Source organism: Anguilla rostrata, chromosome 9, assembly GCF_018555375.3.
Source record: "Anguilla rostrata isolate EN2019 chromosome 9, ASM1855537v3, whole genome shotgun sequence".
Taxonomy (NCBI): domain Eukaryota; kingdom Metazoa; phylum Chordata; class Actinopteri; order Anguilliformes; family Anguillidae; genus Anguilla; species Anguilla rostrata.
The window spans coordinates 37,195,631-37,217,949 of NC_057941.1; the positions used below are offsets into that span (position 1 = coordinate 37,195,631).

Here is a 22,319-nt window from a genome sequence, read left to right on the forward strand (position 1 = left end):
TGCTCAAGATGCCGTCTCATCTTTATACGTGCATGCATGAATATGTGCTTTCTTTCTAAGTAAGTGAAAATTACGGTCAGCATAACCATGCTGTGCCATGCTTCGCTAAAGCATCTGAAGTTTTCTGTGTTCTCGGTGGGGGAGGGGTGAGCGTTGAATGTCCCATACAGATCAGTGGTCTTACCCTTACCCTTAGATTGACATGTGAATGTCCCACTTGAGAATGGTTCACTTATGCCACGTGTGAATGTTTGAAAGTTGATATCTCTCCAGGGAGAGGTAAAATGTTCTATTTGTCCGGCACATAATATTATTATGTTATGTTAGCCTACTCAAAATAATACAAGTATTTTGCTTAGCCGTAATTAGTTACGCTACAAAGTATGCCTTGTATTACTTTTAGTTACGCAACAATCTCTCGCTCTTGCTTATACTTTTTTCTACATTTTTATTCTTTTTTTCTATTTAGTTTACTGTTTTTAAAAAAGATTTTTATTACTAGTTTACTCAACGGAATAACAGCATACACCACACGAACACATCACAAGACACTTCACATTTGAGAAATCATTTTTGATTGTAGGCTATGTAATAGTTACATTTATTGTTCTCTCAAGTAGCCTAAAGGTTAATACTATGTTTTTAAAAAATTGTGGAGTTATACATAATAGCAACTGCAAAGCCTAGCCTAACCGGACATCGTGTCACCACTCACGTGCTTCCACAATGATTTTTTCCCCCCAAAACCTTTACTCCCTGAAACGAATGTCCCCTATTTCCTGGTCCCTCAAAAGCCAAATGTGTCACGTCACATTTTTACCTCACAGAAAATAGGATATGATACAGCTATAATTTTTTTTAGCATATTTTTTGTGTGTGTGTGTGTGTGTGTGTGTGTGTGTGTGTATACATCAACGAGCAAGGTATGCTTGATCAGAACTCACAGAAAGTCCACTGATAACAAGTGCACTAAATAAACGTAATCCGTCTGGGATAAATGCATAGGAAATTTGCCGAGGGAACCGATGGCAGAAGAAACGTCCGAGTTGGTGTACAAAAAGACGTCTTCACTGAAACACTCTATAAATAAACTAATTAACAGCCGAAACAAACCATGACTAACTATAAACTAACAAACTACGCTATGATTCAAATATATTTTTATCATGCTGTATTGTAGTGGTTTCTTTATTTTAGATTGTTTTTGCAATAGTTTGTAGTCCTAAAACCCGGAAGTAAGTTGGCATTGGGTTCTCATCAGATTTCTCCCGTGGGGATTTAGTTTTCTGCCGAAAGTAAGGTTTGTGGTGAACGTAAGCCTAAATGAGCTTCACGATTGTTTGTCAACCGTGGATTTCTAAGCTGTCATGTGCTTTTGAAAAGTAGGCTAAGTTTCTATATTGAAACTACAAGAGCGGTCACATTTTTGCAATAACCACTCTTGTTTTACTAGCTCGCATGCACGCTGAGCGTCGAACGCTAAGCGTGAGTGAGCGGCGAACCCATAGAACTCGTAAAACAAAACGTGAAACTGTTTTAGGCATAAATTAACCATAGGTCTTATTTTCGGAAGAAAACTAAATCCCTATTGGAAAAATGCATTGGCAATCTGCCGAGGGAACCCATGGCGGAAGAAACGTCCGGGTTGGCCTACAAAAAGACGTATTCACTGTAATATTCTATGAATAAACAAATTAACAGCCGAAACAAATAGCGCTTTGAATATATTTTTATCTTGTTATATTGTAGTCGTTTCTTTAGCTTAGATTTAGTTTTTTCAATATCATACGCAGCATTGTTGTTGTACGTGAACGTGTCGCATGCAGCCATTGTGCACGAGAATGATAATGCATAAAATTGAAAAAAAAAAATTGTTTATGCATTTGAAGACGGATCAATTTTATTTTAACCCTTATTTAGAAATTTCCAGTTGTATAATAACTGTAAAAATAAAATGTAGGGCTATGATTTCAGAACACAAGGGAAAGGCATAGGCATAAACAAATGATCACAAAACGAACGCAATAGCCTATAAAAATATTTTTTAAGATCACATATTTAAAACATTATATAATGTATTATTCAAAATAAACATAAACAAATATTTCTAATAACAAAATAAATAAAACATTCGTACAAATATAAATGCGTGTCCACCGCGATGAAAAGTATATCCTTGCGCCTCCTGGTGTGGTGAAGGAAAACTGACTCCTTAGTCTGAAGACGGCCGTAATTTAACAACACTGTTATAACACACACGGAAGTGAAATAAGGTGCTTTTAACATTTTCCAAACGGGACTTTGACATTCCTACTACGCTGGTACGTAAAGAACAAATATTTAGGAAAAGTCAGTGAATGCGGATGATGTAGCTTGCTAGTAACTAAATGAAAAAAATCCTAAACTCCGAAATATCTCAGTGACAGGTCAAATGACCTGTCACAGCGCTCCTAGTGTTAATTAGCTTGAAACCTTGAAAAATAAGACCAAGCAATATCTGTCATAACATTTACTGTACCGATAAATGATGAGAGTTTTTTGTCATTCAACATAAGCTGACATGATCTGTTGTCATCTTGTAACAGCTGTTATGTCATGTGTATGACATTGTCAGCCTTATGTCAAGGTGTTGAAGCGTGGTGTTACCAGTTTTTTCATGCACAGTTTTCATCTTTGTTTTAGTTTACAATAATAACCTTGCCTCATACACGCTGAAGTCTCTCATCACCTAGTTACACATTAATGGAGATGCACTAAAATTCAGACGGAAGTGTGTTCCCCAGTCTCATGTTAGCAGTTAATTGCTATTATTTTCAAAATTTTCTTTCCTTTTTTGTTTTCTTTCTAAAATTTTATATTTTTAAAATGCATTACCTCACTAGACCGAAGTTTACTCTGCTTTGGTTTTTAGAAAGCTTCTGTTGTTTTTTTCTTTTATTATTACTAAAACCCAGTCGTGGCATTTGCTGTATTCTATGCTTGCTGTAGTCATTGAGCGATGTAGACCAGGGGTATTGATGCTTTTCCTGGAAGAGCTGCAGGATATGCTGTTGCTACTACTTTTTTGAACAATTGGATCAAGTGATTACATGGTTAACTTACTTGATCTGGTTTCTTTTTCACCTTACTTAGGTCTGAATTGGCTGCTGATTTTAATGTGAAAAGAAAAACCTAAAGACCTTGTGCCTTCCAATATTGAGTGAATATCACTGATGTAGACTGAATACAGAAAACAAGACATAATTTTCTTCACCACCTTTCTTTGGCTCACTTTTTAATCATGCCAACAGTTGATGATGTCAGCCATGTATGCCATCTGCAAAGTGAAGAACATTGATTTGAGATTCAAGACCATCGTCACAGCCTACAAGAATCTTCCCAACACCAACCAGGAGGTGAGCACCTGCAGCAGAGGCCACATCTATGTCTAAATTGTTTAAATATTTCAAGTGATAATGTTGCCCAGGTATATATATACAGCCTGCGCAAGGCATGTCGTTATATGTGTGTGCTTAAACAGAACTGAAAATTAGCATAGGACCGTCTTACCAGGTCTTCCTTTCTCCTCTCTTCTGCCTCGCAGACCTTCAAAAGGGTGCTGATTCGTGACGGTCAGTACGATTCCATCATAGTCTTCTACAACCTGGTGTTCATGCAGAGGCTGAAGACCAACATCCTACAGTATGCCTCTCCAAGGGTGAGACGCTGTCCTCTCCTGGACTGCCTGTCGTACTTCTATTGGACAAGACCATTTGAACATTTTGGCATACTTAAATTTGTATTATTATTTTTTTAGACACAACCCTTAATGTTTAATCCTGAACTTAGTTTTAATATGTTCAATATTGGGCATAAAAGGATATATGGCCAGCTTATTTTTTGTTTCAATTATTTGGGAATATTTTTCAAAATATTTGAAAAGCTTACATTTGCGGATTACACACCAGTCAAATCAATGAATCGATAGCACTTGAGAAAGAGACTAGGATGTTTAAGGTATTGGAGGATGAAAATGAGAGCTTAAATCACTTAAATGTCCAAAAATAAGGTTCCAAACACACATGTACACGATGCATGATTTGGATCCTGTATTAAAATGTCATTTTGCATGTTTTTTTGCTGAGAGGTATTTCAAAATTGTTCGCTTCCTCTTCACCTCCATCTTGTTTGCCCTCCCTCCCAGCCTCCAACTTTGTCGCCTATCCCCAACATCCCCTGTAGTCCCTATAAGTACCCCAACTCCCCCCGGAAGGTCCCAGGGAGCAATAATGTGTACATCTCTCCTCTGAAGAGCAGCCGGATGTCCCCCAGTGTCATAACCCCCCGCTCCAGGTATGTGGAGCATGTGACAGGAATCTTTATTCTGCTTCAGGAGTTTTAGTGGTACTGGTACTTAATTTGGTTAAATATGAACATTCATCACTGATAACTTAATGCTTTATAAATGTAAGCTACTGTGGCCGAGACATCCAAAGCAACTCAACGTTGTTACAGCGCTAATGCAAATTTGAAAAAGACATTAACATGAAACAAATATGAAAACAAGGACAAAAAACAAACACAAATACAATTAAAGCCGCAAGCGGCGTTGGGAGGGGTCCAAGCATTGGCACCACCGCGCCCCCTATGGAGCGATTGTAAAATGGCTTTGTCCTCATGATCATATGCCTTCACCCAACATATCTAGTGAATATCATGATGATCGTATAAAATATTGATGACTTTTGTGCCAATTTTGTGCTAAGAGACGCTGTCGGATGACTTCGTTACGTCGCCATGGATATGTCCTGGCCGCTTCCCGTAAAGGCCTTTACTATGCCGTAACGCTTAGATGGCATGTCGTAACACTTAGATGGTCCGGTGTGTATGCACAGCTGCAGTGTTTCTGCGCCGCAACTAAAAAAGGCGTCACACTAGTGTTGTCACGATACCAAAATTTTGACTTTGATACTGATACCAGGTTTAGTATTACGATACTCAATACTGAAATGATACTTGGAACTTAAACGATGCTAATTCGATACTCGGTACGTAACGATACTGAAATTACCTTAATAGATCAGAAACGTAATGTCCACAAGGGTTGACCTCATTTTCGAATTCATGGTTTATTAACAACCTGGTTTATTAACAACCTTTAAGTTGAAGCCTCTTCAACATATGAATATGCATAGGCCTATAGTGTTACAACACTGAACAATAGAAAAATATGATAAATATATTTCAAAAATTAAACAGTTGTAAACTAAATAATCTTTAAAACAGGTCTTTCACCTTTAAATTGATTTAAAAACAGCATATTTTAATAACAATACAGCATCTATCTATAACAAAATATTTCCAAATTGGAACACCTATTGCTACTGAAGTGAACTGAGTCAAAGCTTGCGCTGTATCAAGGAGCTGAGTGCACAAGCGCAAGTCACCTCACTTGGCAACCTGCCTTCTAGCGAAGATTCTGACAAATTACATTTTTCATCCTCTCAATCAGTAATGCGGGAGACAATTTTCCCTGGCTTTTACATTTGACTTAAAACTACCGAACGTCGGAATATTCTAATACCGAACCGTTTTTTTTTTTTTTTTTTTAATACCGAGAAAGTGCTGAGGTTTTGGTATACCGTGCAGCACTACGTCAGACACATATTCCAATCCATTGCTCAGCTTAGCAGAGAATGCACATTTCAGAGCGCTTCAGAGACTGATAGAATAATAATACATTTCAAATAATAAATAATAATAAAAACAAAACAAAAAAAACAACATATCAACTCGCCATACCTGCAACCTGCGTCCTGCGCGCAGAGTACCGTATTATTTTTTCTGACATTGGCAGACTATGACATAAATTGCATCTTCTGTTTATATTCAATATTAGTAATTGCAGCGAGAAACTGCAGCTGTAGACACAAGAAAGTTTGTTATATTATGGTAGCAATGGAACGAAGTGGACTATTTATATAGGCTATATTTACCATCATTGTTTTACTATACCAGCGTGTTTCGCGCGTTTGCAGAGAAACTCAAATACTATCAATAAAAATTTAGCTATATCTCAGCATAATGACGGATGGGGATGGGACTATATGAAAACAATTTTCAACCGTCCACCACGTTTTGGAAATGTTCCAACACTCTCTGCTGCATGCATCACAAAAACATTACAGTGTGAAATATCCACATTATATAATACCATTAACCTATTTAAAGACACTCAATTTCAAAAATAACGTATATAACCAAATTATTTTGAGCAGTAATACTTACATAGCAATATGACATTTTATCTGTGTTCCGTAGATAGAGACAGAGACAGTAAATCAATGACAGTCCTATCCGCTTCTGTTTTGCTCCAGAAAACGATGTGAGATTTATCAGCAAAGATATGGCTTAGCTATGCCCAGAAGTCCTCAATAATAATAGTATTTTCCAAGGAATTAGGCAATATCGTTGACAACGTTTCGTTGGGTGCAGCGTCTATACTGCTGCCACAGTGAATGCGTAAATGAATGCGATAAGAACATTTTCGCTTACGCTGACCTATAAAACGCTATTCCAAAACCAAAATCAGACATGTTATACGTCATTAGAAAGCTTATACTCTCACCTACTGAATAAAAAGGGCGACAACGCCATAAACAAGAGGTGTGGTATTACGCACAGCTATTTTTGAAGGTGCCCAGGCATCACAGATACGCGTATGTTTCACAAACGGATTGACCAAGACACATTACCAAGGGACATCTCTACGTGTAAAACCAACGGTAAGGTTGAATTCAATATTCAGTCCCAGATATTGACTGTAGAATGACATGGTATCATTTTTTAAAACGTTGTCTCGTTTATTTCATTACTCAGTGAGCAGCGTTTTCGCTGCCGTATTGGCATATCTTCGGGCTATTGTCGGGTTTATCTTGTTGCTGTGACGGAATAGGATTTTTGAGTGGTGAAAGAATATTTTTCTGAATGCCCAGATAGATAATATTGTCCATTATGAAGTTCAGACCGTCCCCTCACTGATAAAAACTAGGCCCGATGGTGTCGGATTACTTAGTTGTGTCGCCATGGATGTCCTCTAGCCGCTTGCCGTAAAGGAGTTTACTAGATGTCGTAACACTTTAGATGTGGAGCTGCAGCTCTTCCGCACCTCAACTAATAAAAAAGTCCAAATGGCGGCCAAACAATATGGCAGACATAGGTGGTCCCAATTGCAAAGTTGTAGAGCACATTCAGATACATCGGTCGATGAAGGTTTGTGTTGATCTGACTTATGGTGTGGGAGTTATGGCCTTTTAAAGAATGATTCTTTGTTATAGCACCACCATCTGGCCGACATAGGTGATTTGTAGTGGCTGAGTAGTGGGGGACCATAGGAACCCACCTACCAAATTTGGTTGGTCTACAACTTATGGTTGCTGAGCCTCAGACACTTTTAGCAGAGAAAAATAATAATAATAATAATAATAATGATCCTAACAGATACAATAGTGTTCCACCAGCTTCGCTGCTTGGACCCCTAAAAATGTTGAAGCAAGAAAATCAATTTGTGAAAAGCAACAAGGACTTGCATACGACTGAAGGGCAAGTACTGTAGTACCAGACCCGATAATCAGAGGATTTTTAGACTTTAGGCCAGCTCTGGTAGAGGAAATACAGGCAGGCATTGAGCTGGGAGAGTTTTTCGATTCCTACATAAAATTAGGATAGCTTTTTTCCATATAACAACTAAAAATTCCCTAATTCAACCATACAGGAAGCAAGAAAATAGCATCAAAGCTGCTGGATCCCTATTGTGTTTGTAAGAGTTACATCATCTTATGTTTTGCTCATTTCTGGCAAGTGTGTGTGATAAACTTTTTTTTTTTTTGCCATTTTTCTCCCATTTTCTCCCCGATTTAGTCATTATACCAATTCCCCATGTGAATCACGGTCCTGGTCGATGCACTATCCTCTGTTGGTCTGGGGAGGGTGTAGCCTCCTCCGATACATGTGGAGTCGCCAGCTGCTTCTTTTCACCTGACAGCGAGGAGTTTCACTGGGAGAGAATAACGCGTGTGGAGGTTCATGCTGTCTCCCCCAGATCCCCTCCCTGTTGAACAGGCCAACCAGTAGGGAGTCGCTAATGCAACGGTCAGGACTCACCCTCACCGGCTTCCCACCTGCGAACACTGCCAATTGTGTTCATAGGAACGTCTAACCAAGCCGGAAGTACCGCTGCCGGGGATTGAACCTGGGTTTCTGCGGTGGCAAATGTGTGTGATAACTTGGTAGGGGAGTGCTTATACCTCTACACTACCCAGACAGCCCTGTGTGTGTGTGATAACTCTTTAGCGCTCAATTGAAAATACAAAATTTGAAAGAGCATAACTCTTGGTCCGTTTGATCTAGCGACATGAAGCGATGCCTTTCTTTATGAAGACTGAAAAAATCGCGATAGATTTTCTGCCGTTTTTGAATGAACTAAAAAGCATGTCCTCCAACAAATTTTGGCTGATTTAAGCTTGGCATGTACGCATGAATTTCTTTAGAGGTCCAAGCAGCGAAGTTGCTTGAACCTTATTGTTTTTGTTCAGTTTTTTTATTTTAAAACTTGTAAAAATTATTATTAAGGCTGTCAAATTAGCGCATTAATTTCGATTAATTAATTATTTAAAAAATAACGCAAATTAACAGTATTGCCATTTCTATATTCATTATGCTTTGACATTAAATAATACACTTCCATGTAAAGATGGTCACCTTTTTAAAAGATATTAAATGATTTCTCAGCAGCTAACTGTTAGCTGATTAACTTGAAAACTATTTAATTTCCACGGAAACCATGCATCATATGCTATAACTGCACAAATTACTGCAAGATGACTTATTTACACTTTCTATGTAGGTAAACATCTATGAACATCGAGATAACACTCATAAAAATGTCTTCCGTCAGGACAGTTCATATTATGGTCCTGATTCTAAATGTGTGCATGCTTTATTGAATAAATTATTCCCAGCAGCACCATTACAATTTCCCTTGTCTATCTTTAAAAAACCTGGGGAAAGCAATTATTCTAAGTTGGACTAAATGTAGGCTAGAAGTACCATGCAAGCACAAAGACTGTAATGAATTGCATGCAGGATTCAGTACTAGTGAATCTCTCTGTCTGTGGATTGAGTATTGGTTAACTTTTTGAACCCAGGAAGGTATGTGTTATAATCCGTAGATTTGTTTGTTTAAGCATACTTTATTTGCATTTCACATTAAATTAAATCTTTTGGACAAGAACCAGACAGGCAGGAAAACAGGGATGGACAGCAGCTGGCAATGGTGGGGGGGAGCATTGTGTGCTGGGAGTAACAAAGGACTGGACCTTGTACTCTCTACTTGCAGAAATTCCAGAAACATATGAATTGTACTCAGTGCTATGCGGCTCACCCTTCGTGCTTGGTTCTAACATCGGTGCTTGCAGCTATTTATTATTTTCCTCCAGAGAAAATGCTTATTTCCCAGATGGTATGGGGAAAACTCTTTAAACTTGGCAGCACTGTTCAGGGTGTGTGAAAATGCAATCTATTAGAACATAGCTGCAATTGACCGAGTGTTGGGGCTATAGAGCATGTTCATCTTTGAAAATGTATAACCTTCAAACCATTTGACTTGGACACATGCAACTAAGACTGAGACTACTGCTCAGAAGGAACAAATAATCTTATTTAGCCAATGAAACCTGCGACAAGATTTTTTGATATTTTTCTAAAAAACTTGAAAAAGAATCTGCATCCGGTTGATGTCAGATTTGCAGTGAATCATCTTTGTACTAGTCCCTAACTAAATTGTGAAGCAATAGATGGTGCATCAAATCATATGGCTCGGTGGCTGTATGAAGTGATTAAGCATCTTATCTTTCCTCATAGCTTTGAGGAAAAGCTTTGTCTTTCATACCATCCGTCCATTATTTATACCCGCTTATCCTGAGCAGGTTCGCAGGGGGTGCTAGAGCCTATTCCAGCGTGCATTGGGTGACAGGCAGGAATACACCCTGGACAGGCCGCTAATCTATCGCAGGGCGCACACACCATTCACTGTGGGAAACTGTGGGCGGAAACCGGAATCCCCGGAGGAAACCCATGCGGACACAGGGAGAACATGAAAACTCCGCACAGAAAGACCCCAAGCCGAGATTTGAACCACTAACCTTCTTTCTGTGAGGTGACAGTGCTACCCACTGCACCATCGTACCACCCTCTTTCATACCAGGAATCAGTTTTGTAGGGGACATGCCGCTACTTCTGATAGTGGGGCACCAAAATGTAGAAGATATACATTTATCTCCTCACAGGTGGTGCCAGCGTGTAATAATCAGTCTCATAAAGGGAATATACAGTATTATAAACTATAAATTGGCTATTTCAATTAATAATTAAATTATTAAAATGACACATTAATAGTTAATCTTAACCAAATCATAATATTATATATTCAGCTACAGTTAATATAAATGATTCAGCTAAAAGGTGAAGGTATTTTAGAAAGTTCTTTTGATTAGCAGTGGCTCACTCAATTTAAAACAAGGGTAATATCAATACAGATAACCTTGGAAATATAAGGTTATTGAACACAAAGTACCAAAAGGGGCAAAGCACAGTTCACTACTACAGTGTACAACAAAATATGTGTGTGGATGTTGTGTGTGTATGTGTGTGTTAGCATTGGGTACGTGTGCGCACAACTATGTAAAGAGTGTTGTATGTTCTCCTGTGTGTTCGGTTGTGCACCATAGACATGTTTTCAAGGAGAACAAAGGAACTAAGATGGAACGGGGTTTGAAACTCGCTGGTGGTAATGATTAACCAATGGCGCATGGAGCGTGCCAGACAGATAAAGGGTATCGGCTATATGGCTGTCGGGGTGCATTTGTAGAGATCAACACGTCAACATGTTATGACCAGTTAGTATTTAAAATAGATCACATGCAAGATCTGTTCTGTGTGTGATATGTATTTAAACTAACGCATTGCGTGGATGACTTAAGAGCCAAACACAAAAGAACGGTAACACATGGAACGTTTACATTAACCATTAAAACACAATAACCGTTAGCACCGTCAAGTACATTCAATCATAAATTTTACCACATTCCATCTGTTGCTAATTATGCTATATGCCCAGAGTTACTTGAATCCTTGATATGGGTTCTGTTATCAGAATGCTTCCTGGCTTCCTGTGCAAAATTTGTAGGAGTTGTCATGGAAGCTGTTCGCCCTTTTCTTCAGTTCCTTGTCGCAGACTGCTTGCCTCGTGGGACTTGCTTTGCAGGATACGTCCATCATGCATGGCTCTCCTGGTTCTTCTTCGACCACCGCTAATTATGTAGCAGCACTTCAGAGCGTCTCATTCCTCCTGTAGCCGGAAGCCGAGGCTTTACACGCTTTGGTCAGTTGCAGTCCTTACAAATTCCTGTTGTCTGGACTCATACAAGAGGGAAACGGAAGAAGGGTGGCGAATCCAGAGGCAGGAAATGGAACCGAGAGAGTGAATCAAAGGCAACCTGTTTTATTGAATGTTGTGCATTTTAAATTTACATTAAGCCAGTATTGTAACTGGAAAGCTGTGGTAGGAGCCATGGTTAAATGAGCCATCCTCTGAGGTGGACATATGGGCTTTTTAGTTTTGTAGAGTGTCTTTTGTAGTCCATGGAACCTACAGTTTGGTTGCCCTTTGAACATTTTCCAGAGCCTCTATGTCTTTCTTGTAGTACGGTCCCCAGAACTACACGCAATACGCAAGTGTGGTCTAGCAAGTGTATTGTATAAGATAAGTGTAATTTAATTGGATTATGCTCAATACTTTTGGCTATATATCCCAGCATCCTGTTTGCCTTTTTTTTTTTTACTGCTTCAGCACAGTTCATAGAACCTGAAAGACTTTGACAAACCATTACTCCCAAGTCATTTACAAATTGAGCACATTCCAATTTTTTTCCTCCCATAAAGTAATCCTGCCTAATGTTTTTATTTCCCACATGCAAAACTTTACATTTGCCTGTATTGAATTTCATTTGCCAGGTTTCTAGCCACTTCTGGATTTTGTTTAAATCTTCTTGGATTAATTTAGTAGATTTCAAACTATTAGCTTGGCCTCCCAGTTTTGTATCCTTAGCAAATTTGACTAATGTACTCGTCAAGGTCATTGATATAAAAAAGGAAGAGCAGTGGTTCCAGCACCGATCCTTGTGGAACTGCACTCCCAACAGTTCCCTGCTCAGGTGATATCCCTCCTACTACACTTTGTGTTCTACCTTCTGGCCAGTTATAAACCCACTGTGAAATACCTCCAGTAATTCCAACTGTCTTCATTTTGCTAAGAAGTCTTTCATGTGGTACCTTATAAAATGCTTTTTGGAAATCTATATACTGTAATATCATAAGTCTTGGTATAATCAACACACTTGGTAGCTTCTTCAAAGAATACCAGAAGGTCTGTTAGGCATGACCTTCCCTTGCAAAAACCATGCTGCCTATCTCTTAGGATGTTTTTATTTTCAAGGAACACTTCTAACTTGTCTCTAAGGATAGATTCCAGTATTTTACATGTGATGCAAGTTAAATTGACAGGCCTGTAGTTTCCTGGATCAGTTTGGTGCCCTTTGGTATTATGTTACCTTGCTTCCAGTCCTCAGGTGTTTCTCCAGTTTCAAAAGACTAAAAGACTGTCTAAAAATACCCTTTGGTATATGCCATCAGGGCCTGCTGCTGTCTTTGTCTTTAGTTTATGTAATTTATCCAGAACTTCTTTATCCTCTATTTCAATATCTGCTTAGACATTATGAGTACTTAATATGCCTTCCAGTCTATTAGTAACCCATTCTCTAGTAAAACTCGAGAGAAAATAACTATTTCAGACATCAGCAATGTCTTTATTCTTACAAAGCAATGCTCCTATATTTGTGATTGACTTGACATCCTCCTTCAATTTCCTTTTCCTACTACAGTATTGAAAGAAACGGTTTACTTTTTGCATCTTGGGTAATTTTCCTTTCAGAAAGCTTTAGTTTCCCATAGATATTTTTTAATCTTAGCATGCATATTACAATATTTAGGCTTATTACTCTGTGCTGTCGTTTTAATATATCTTATACAGTTTTTTTCCCCCTCAAACCCTTCTTTATGGCTTTGTCCATGTAGAATAACCCCTTTTGAACTGCCCCATTTTTCATTCACTGTCTTGCAGTCAAGAAGCTGCACTGTCAATATTACTTAAATTTGCTTTCATATTAAAATAGCCTCATCTATAATGTAAAATTATGACCATAGAGGAGGCCTTGTTTGCCAAAATACATCAAAACTAACTGCAGAGTAATTGCTAGTCCCAAGTGGCTTGATTACCACTGCTACAAATTCTGTTGGTATCATTACATTACATCCAGAATTGATTTACGTCTTGTAGGCTGATGGACATGTTGTGCCAAAACAAGGTCATTATATCTAAAAATTCTTCCTCACTTTTTCCTTGTCCTGTCATCAATTCCAAATGAATAGCAATTGAAGTCACCCATAATAACAGTCTCACCTTTCTCACAAGGTTGTTTTTTTTGTTTCTAAAGAGCACTGAATTCACTACTGTCTGAAGCTGGCAGCCGGTAACACACGCCTACTGCTAGGCCCTCTTCATGTTCCCCTATGAGCTTAATCCAGATATCCTCATTAGGCATGAGCTGGTCAATATCTGGAATTTCCTGCACATTAAAATTTTCTTTTACATAGAGAGCTACACCACTACCTCTCTTACTGGATCTATCCTTCCTAATGATTTTCTACCTCTATTTTATATTCATCCCCATTCTCCTCCACAAGCCATGTTTCTGTAATCCCAATTCTGTCATAGCCCCCACTCTTCATAGCAGCCTCAAATTCCAATTAATTTTTTTATACTACATTTAAACAATGAAATTTCAGATTATCACTTCTACACATCTTCTCCCATTCCCTCACCCCCCTCCATCCGAAGCCGCCCTTGCTAATTTTTTGCTTTAAAAAGATTTAATTTGTGTTCACTATATTATAGGTAGCCTTGACAGCTTCCATACGGGCAGTCTGCACCTCCCTCCTTTTCACACTCTGCCCTCCCTGCCCCCCAATTCCCCAGTTTTATTATTCCTGTGCTACCGTAAGCATGCACTGACCCAGTGCAGCAGTACCCCCCTCTGGTTCAGGTGCAACCTGTCATGCTTGGACATGTCACCGTTGTGTGGTGTGCATGCGCTTTTCTGCGCTTGCGCCTTACTGTCACCCAACTATCTCTCCTTGCCTGCTCTGGATTCTCCCCCCTTCCCAGTTGTGGCGGGCACACCAGTTCCTTAAAGAACAAGCTACTCAGTTCCTGGAACTCTACCAATTCAGAATTGTGGAGTCCAGCAAGCTAGCCCTCAGGATCAAGATCTTGCTCTCGAGGTGCTCAACCAGTCAATGCTCAATGGTGGCAGACAAACACCTCCTGGAAATCGCTTTCCAGAAGCGCAATCATCCTGCAACCCTCACACAGCTTTAGCCACATTTTTACCCAATAACTATCACCCTATATCTCCCTCGTGAAAGTTACAGCTAAGATAGAGACACCAAGACCACAGGTAGATTAAAAGGTAAAAGGTAAATTTCCCCTGTCCCCTAACGGCACCTCAGGAGCAAAACCATCTTACCTTACTTATATGTTTTTTTTTAAAACTCAAACTAATATCAAATACACACTTTGAAAGCTCAATGCAATCTCATAAAAAAACTTTTCGAAACACCACCAGTGTTTTAAAAAATAATATTTAAAAATCTTCCTCATGAAGCATGTCTGGTTACATGACATTTGGAACATGAACTCTTTGCTCAACTGCCTAACTAAGTTGGAAAGATAAGGTTTCTGTTAGCTGAAAAAACACTGCTCCACTGAGGAATTGAAATTCATCATTGTAGACCATTTCTCTATGTAAAAAAACACGTAAAAATCTTGTGATGAAGTGTAAAGCTGGTCATCCACCGTATGCGTAGCGTAAGCAGCATGGCGCCGTGTGTCTACACAGGTTCCGTTTGTGTCGCACAAAGGCTTGTTTCAAGCTCTATATTCCTAGTAGCTCTCGCAATCTGCAGTGGGATTACATTGTGTATTTCATGTTTGTTCACAACTGCTGATTATGGGTAAGTGAATACTTGGTAAGAGACCTTTTTCAGTTTGTTAATTTGGTAATATTTTCTTAACTCATGCACAAGTTTCGCATCCGGTTTGCGGCTGGTGTAGAGGACGTCGCCCACTGCCGTTGTAATAACAGAACTTCAACTACGGACGTAGTACGCGCGTCGTGCGCTCGCGGCCGCTACGCGTGCGGTGGGTGACCGGCTTAAGTGTGATTGACATGAAACTTGGTTCAAACCATCTCTGGATGCTTCCCTTACTTCATTGGGAACTAAATGTTTCTACATTCAGTGAGCATGGATATGGCTGATTGCAGCATCATGTTGCACTGCCTGCTTGGACCCCAGAATCGCTGCTTAGAAGCTATATTTATATTTGTGTTTTGTTATTTCTTAGCGTGTTTTCCATTTGCATTTGTGTTTTTGCATAATGTTGCGTTCCTTTGGATGTCTGAGCCACTATAGTATGCACCTCAAATCAAATCCACCTCCTCACAGGGTAGCTGTGGTAACAATTGCTTCAGTCAAGTGCCAAAGCATTCACTGCTGTATATAGCTAAGCTTTAATCTTTTGACTGTGTTACAACTCGGTCTAGGGACAGACCGTAACAGGGTGAATGATAAGAGAAATGGGTGTAAGGGAAAGTACTGCAGACAGATCAGGAACTTTGGTCCTTATCCGCCTATCCAAATCTAACTGTAAGCTGGCTTGTCTTCAAAGGGTACTGGGCATGGAGCGGCTTTGAACGCTGAACTTCAGACAGATAGCTCATAGCCTGAAACCAAATTTCCAAATAGCGTACCCCTAACAGAGTGTTGAATCTCCACCCAGAGTAGCTTCAAAAATAATAAAGGAAAAATAACAAAGCAAAATAACAAACTTGTGTCCCGATGGAAGGATTTTTAGTCCAGCTGGGAACACACCAACTAACCAGAGCACTAGATGGCACAACGTGAGTCGAGGTCAAGAACAAGTATACGGTCAAGCACAAAATCCAATCAGAAAATGAAGCAGAGGGGCTAGGCAGAATTGGAATCAAATAGTTGAGCGAATGGTCAGAAAAAATCACAGGGCAAACAAGGTAGAAGGGCTAAGGATTGGTGTCGAAGGGAACGAGTCAGTGGTCATACACAAGATCTAATCAGCAAACAAACCAGAAGGGCTAGACGGGAATCGGAATCAAACAAAAATAGCACCAGATACACAAAGTAAAACTAAGCAATCACTATACATAACACACAAAGCAAAAGAGTTTGAAGAGTTAGTCTCCACTTGTCGGTGGCAAGCGGCGGCTTTTTCGAGCAAGTAACCGGAGATAGAAACAGCCATTCAAATGACAAACCAAAACACACACGCAGCAGAGACACAAACTGTATGTAAACACAAACTTACAACAGGGGTTGTAACAGACTGTATTTTCTACATTGTACAGCTGTTTATACCAACTTATAAATCAGCTGATATTAAGTTTGTATCTTTGCATGGACAAGAAAAGTAACTGTGTGTGTGTGCACGTTCATATGCACACATCTCTTCCTTAGAATCCTGGTATCCATTGGTGAATCATTTGGGGTGAGTCATCAGTTTACGGCCTCAGTGTTGACAGTGACTTTCAACATTTATCTGATATTATGATGTTAGACACAATCCCCAGTTATTTCTATTATTTCATTTTTCACTTTACAGATAAGTTCATCAGATAAGTTCTCTAAGATCAATCAGATGGTGAGCAGCAGTGATTGGACCCTAAAGAGGGGTTACGATGGAGGTTCTGCCCCCAAGCCACTGAAGAGGCTGCGCTTTGACATGGATGGACAGGATGAAGCCGATGGAAGGTTGGCCATCTTGCCCTGAAACAGTCTTCAGTGTTTCGATTTGCTGACACATCATGAATATTAATTAAGGAATATTAATAAAGAAAGAGGCTTCTGGGTGGTTCGACCTTTAAGGCACTTGTCTAGTCACAGAAACAAAACATTTTCTGTACAAACAGTCCTCAGTACACAGACTCAGAAATGAAAATGAAAGCAATCCTTTTGATTGTCATACTGGGGTTTGACCCGACGAGGGGCAAGACCCACATCCATTTGGAAAACAAGTTTGTGAATAGAAATACGGAAACCAACATCTTTTATCCACGGTCCTTTTCTTTTACAGCAAACCCAGTGGAAAGTCTACTTTGATACAGAAACTGGCAGAAATGAGTAAGTACCTCATCTTTGTGTCCATCCATCTTTCTCCATGTATACTTTTTCACTGCCAAAAAGGGTTTAATGTGACACAGAACCAAAGTTTATCATTCTGATAATCCTTGGGTATGTCCATTAAATGGGGTGGTACTTGTTCCATATGTATGTCAAGTTCACTGGGTGTTCAGTCTTGGGGGACCCCTGCGGATGCTGGTTTTCATTGCAGCCAATTGCTTGCTCATTTAAGGTTGTTGAACATGAGTGTTTCATACAGTTCTTTTATAATTATTCAGTTCAGGTTTGGCTCATTATCATTTGCTTTGTCTTTGAATTCTTCATTTTCTACCAAATGCTTAGTCTTAGTGACATTATGTCCACACTTTCACCAAATAGAAGCCCGTTGATTCATATGCATCTAATTTGATCAGTTACATTTTAACCTCTTCATGTAATTGTTTGTAATATAGCAGAGTTTGAACTTGGGAATTTTATTCTTCATAGCCTGCATTGACACAATGTGGTTTTAGAGGGAAATAAACCCTCAAAACATAAAAAGCGTGATTAAGAACATTTAACAGCTCATTGAAATTCTTGCAGTTGTGGTTGGAATGAAAACCAGCATATACAGGGGTCCCCCAGGCCTGAACTTGAGAACAACCCATTATTACCAAAAACAGTCAGTCTGGGAATGTTACATTTACATTACATTTAATCATTTAGCACTCTTAGCATTTTTTTAGTGCAAACATTAAGGTATAAAAAGAGTAGAGACAATTCCAAGTGGTCAATGTCAAAACCAATTGGCTAGTAGTAGTCTGTACATTAACCTACAATGTAACTTTCGGTACTATAGTAGGAGTGAGAATGTAATTATTTATGTAGCAAAAGGTTTGATGGTACATTTTTTTAAATGTTGAAGTCAAAGCTACACCTGATGGAAGTAAATGCTCTTTGTCTTCGGTGTTCAGCCTCCACTCGAACCCGGATACAGGAACAGAAGCTGAAGGAGGATGCAAACTCTGTGAAGAGGGAGGAGCCTTGAATGGTGACTGGCACGTAGGACTGTAGCTACACCTTGCCAAAACTGTAGAGCAAAAGCTCCCATTTGAAACGTGCGATTTTTAAAACAATTTATTTAGCCATGGTCTCACTAAATCTGTATGTAAACAGTACTCTGGCTAGTCTTTAAAATGCAAAAAAAAAAAAACAAACAAAAAAAACGCATCTTTATGCATTCTGTAATAATTAGTAATGTCTACATTTGCCTTGTTTTTATTTTAATTATTTGTTTTATGAATTCTTAAATTCTGTAATTAAAATGTTTTTAAAATGTTAATTAGTAAATAATGAAGATGGCCTCAAGGTTTAAGTGGGGGGCCAAACCAGCTACACAATGTAATATTTCCCCCCTATGTTTTTTTAGAATTTGAATTTTATATATATATATATATATATATATATATATATATATATATATATATATATATTGTATATATATATATATATATATATATGTATATATATATATATATATATATATATATATATAAAACCCTACTGCAAGAAAAACATGACCATGAACTGGGATCACATCCCACCATAGCATAACTTTGGGAACATATGTAGTGGTGCCATTGCAAATATAACCAGAATCAATGAGATACTGCTGAGCTGAAATTAAGTGTCCCTTTTTTATGGCCATATTTCACTCAAAAAAAAAAAAAAAAAAGTGACTGTAGTGACTACCAATACCAATGGTATGACTAATGACAAAAGTCTGTCATTTCAAGTACATAATATCACCCTTTTGAATATAATTCTCACTTCACACTTGATGATGATTACATCTGTCATATTAATGCCATTTATGATTTCAATGAAAAAAAAGGCAAACATTTTTCTGTAAAAAAAGGCCCAGGTTATAGTACCCTGTAAAACACCCAAGGGAAACCACTACAGGAACATTCAATGCCTTGAGTGTGGTCCCCTAATGATGCTGGTCCTGCTGTAAAACTGGTATTTAAGTCTTGGAAATCAGGTCACAAATGTTGTGGACAAAGGGACAGAGCTAAAGTGACCATCAGTTCACTTAAAAATGTTAAGTTTTTCTCCAATCTGTGCGTTGATCTTTTTCACTACCTTTTGTAGAAAGGCCGTTTCTTTTTAAGGACACTACTGAAATATAAATGTGGCGAAGTTCTCTACAAAATATGGGCGGTTGGCTTTCATTTAGGCATCCTAGCACACACGTGTCCTGTCTCACATGTCTGCACAGGCCTCATGTCTCAGGCTGGTGCAGAGCAGAGCCAGTATTATTGCATTTGCTATTGAGCCATATTGTCTGCTAGACTAAGAGATTGGATGAGAAACTACTGAGTAGACCCTGTCAGTCATCTGACAATATTTATTTTTCTTTGGGCAAAAGAATGAATGATATTAGTACACTTATTAATACCCTTCCATTTTATTGGTACAAGCGGTGTGATTTGAACACAACCCCTTTCTGTATGTCTTTTTTTGTGGAGGGCATTAGAAATAATTCACTTATAATCATCTCTTGTCTGTGTATGAGTCTCTTTCTTTGACTTCCATTTATGAGCAAGGACTGCTTTATGGTACCACAGTACACGTTTCACATGATGTGAAATATGCTTATTTTTATTTTTTAAATGTTATATATGTATACATTGGCCACAAGTTTAACAAAAAAAATAAATTCTGATTTCAATTTGATTCCATTTTAAAATTGATCACATTTTTATCTGCTGGATGTTTGGAAGACTAACATTTAGAATTTTGTGAATTCCAGAATTCTTTTGTGCAACATTTTAATTTGACTGCTTATCAAATAATTTCAAGTTATTTTAAGTGTTAAAAATGTACTACCTGTTCCATAGTTAGAAACTGACATAAGAAATGTAGTGCTATGGTAATATGGCATTTTTTTGGCTAACAAGTTTTTTAAAATCGATGAGTGGGCTTTACAGTAGAGAAAGTAGAAGGACGGTATAGGACATGCATTTGGTGTTAATTTGGTGATTTACACTTGTATTGGTTAATAGCTACTGTTGTGGGTACAATAAATGAAATGTTTAACATTTTGACTGTGACCTGTTTATTTTACTTTTTTATTAAATCGTCTTGACCATGTCTACATGTCTAAATACATTGAGTTGCTACCACGTGATTGGCTGATTAGATATTTACGTTAACTGGTGCATTTTGCAGTTGAACAGGTTTACCTAATAAATTGGCCGGTGAGTGTATATATAAAAGGGTATAGAACTGGTAAAATTTGGTTTCCACTGCACACTTGATTAGGAACTGGCCAACAAGTTGGGCACTGTGCTGTCGCAGTAAAAAAGGCCAACAGGATGCTGGGATATATAGCCAAAAGTATTGAGTATAAATCCAAGGAAGTTATACTTATTTTATACAATACATTTGTTAGACCACACTTGGAGTATTGTGAGCAGTTCTGGGGACCGTACTACAAAAAAGATATAGAGGCTCTGGAAAAAGTTCAAAGAAGAGCAACAAAATTGATTCCTGGTATGAAAGATTAAAGCAATGAGGAAAGACTTAAGATGCTTAACCTCTTCAAGCTTAGTAAAAGGAGACTCAGGGGTGATTTGATTGAGGCTTTCAAATTCATAAAGGGGATCAACGAAGTGAACCACAAGATTCTTCAGGTTGATTCCATTCAGACATTATGAAGACTTTTTTCACACACAGTGTGGAATAGCCTGCCAGGTCATGTAGTAGAGGCAGACACTGGGGATTTTCAAGACTAGGCTTGATACAGTGTAGATGCTATCTAGTCTGTAGGTAATCAGAGCACTAATTTAGTTAGGAAAATGGCAAGCATCGTTGGGCTGAATGGTCTGTTCTCGTCATATTATATTATGTTATGTTAACAAATGGCGTAAAGCCAAAAATCAAGATTGCCTGAAAAGTGTTTCTTTACTCTTCCTTATTGATCTGCCTACATAGACAAAATAAGTGTATTGACAACATGATAAAATCACAACTCATTTAATCCCATAGACGTAATGTTTTAGGAAATAAATGTAAAAAAAAAATTACCTTCCTAATTAGCTGCTGGTTTAAACATCCAGGCATGGTATGCTCTTTAGAACCAAAAGCATTTTACCCCATTAATACTGAAAATATAAAAGATGTACGTAGTTATTTTTCTATATAACTTCTGCATATGCTTCGGATTTGTCAGATCAGACAATGTTATCGTTTCTTTAAATTGTACAAGAACTGTTTGTGATCACCTCAAACTTGATGTGCTATGTTGTAGCTGACAAATGTATGCTGTCTGTAGCGTGATTTTCACGGAAACCATCAGTCAGGGGCATCATGCAAGCCAAAATTCTGGGGGGGCACAAAGAGCGGGGGCATGGGGGTCCTTCCCCTGAAAAAAACAAAATAATGAGACAATTTTCTGCAATTTGACATGTATATTCAAAGACTTTGGGGGGATTATTTTAAAACGTCACTAAATCAGTTTTTGTAGCTCAGTAATCTCCCACTTTATATTAGGGTAAATACTGTATATTTATTTGGAGATTTTTATGTCAATTATTTGTGCTGTTGGTTATTGAAAATGACACACTTAATCACTCACTTCTACACTAGCTTCTACACTGCTGCCACTTTTCTTGAAAAAGAGCTAAATCTTGTCTGCTTCACCCATAAATTCAGAAGGGCCATAAATTCACATAAAAAACTATATCCACAATGCAAATTAATTTAGAGAACATAGATAATAACCTCCTGACTGGGGACAGGGCTAGGGCTTTCTGTCATTTTTTTGAAAAATGACAAGATTTTCCTCTGCATCTTGACCTGGAGATATCAAATGGAGATATATAAATGGAATTCAGTGTTTTGTTAACTATAACCTGTGATGGTGGTAAAGACTAGCAGCTCACTGCCATAAGATTCACACAGCTCTC

At 38.3% G+C, this 22,319-nt stretch overlaps 1 protein-coding gene across 4 annotated transcripts in view; it reads left to right on the forward strand.

Annotated features, from left to right (window-relative positions):
• rb1 (retinoblastoma 1) overlaps positions 1-20,453 on the forward strand; it is a 195,198-nt gene extending 174,745 nt beyond the window's left edge. For 3 of the 4 annotated variants that reach the window (XM_064352020.1, XM_064352023.1, XM_064352024.1), the window contains 7 exons: positions 3,291-3,395; positions 3,584-3,697; positions 4,184-4,332; positions 16,654-16,735; positions 16,850-16,998; positions 17,321-17,367; positions 18,321-20,453. In XM_064352020.1, the coding sequence (XP_064208090.1) occupies positions 3,291-3,395; positions 3,584-3,697; positions 4,184-4,332; positions 16,654-16,735; positions 16,850-16,998; positions 17,321-17,367; positions 18,321-18,394 (720 nt within the window). In that variant the 3' untranslated portion in view covers positions 18,395-20,453. The remainder of the gene's footprint in view (positions 1-3,290; positions 3,396-3,583; positions 3,698-4,183; positions 4,333-16,653; positions 16,736-16,849; positions 16,999-17,320; positions 17,368-18,320) is intronic. The other variant, XM_064352021.1, reaches the window with a different exon arrangement.
• The last annotated feature ends 1,866 nt before the right edge of the window (positions 20,454-22,319 follow it).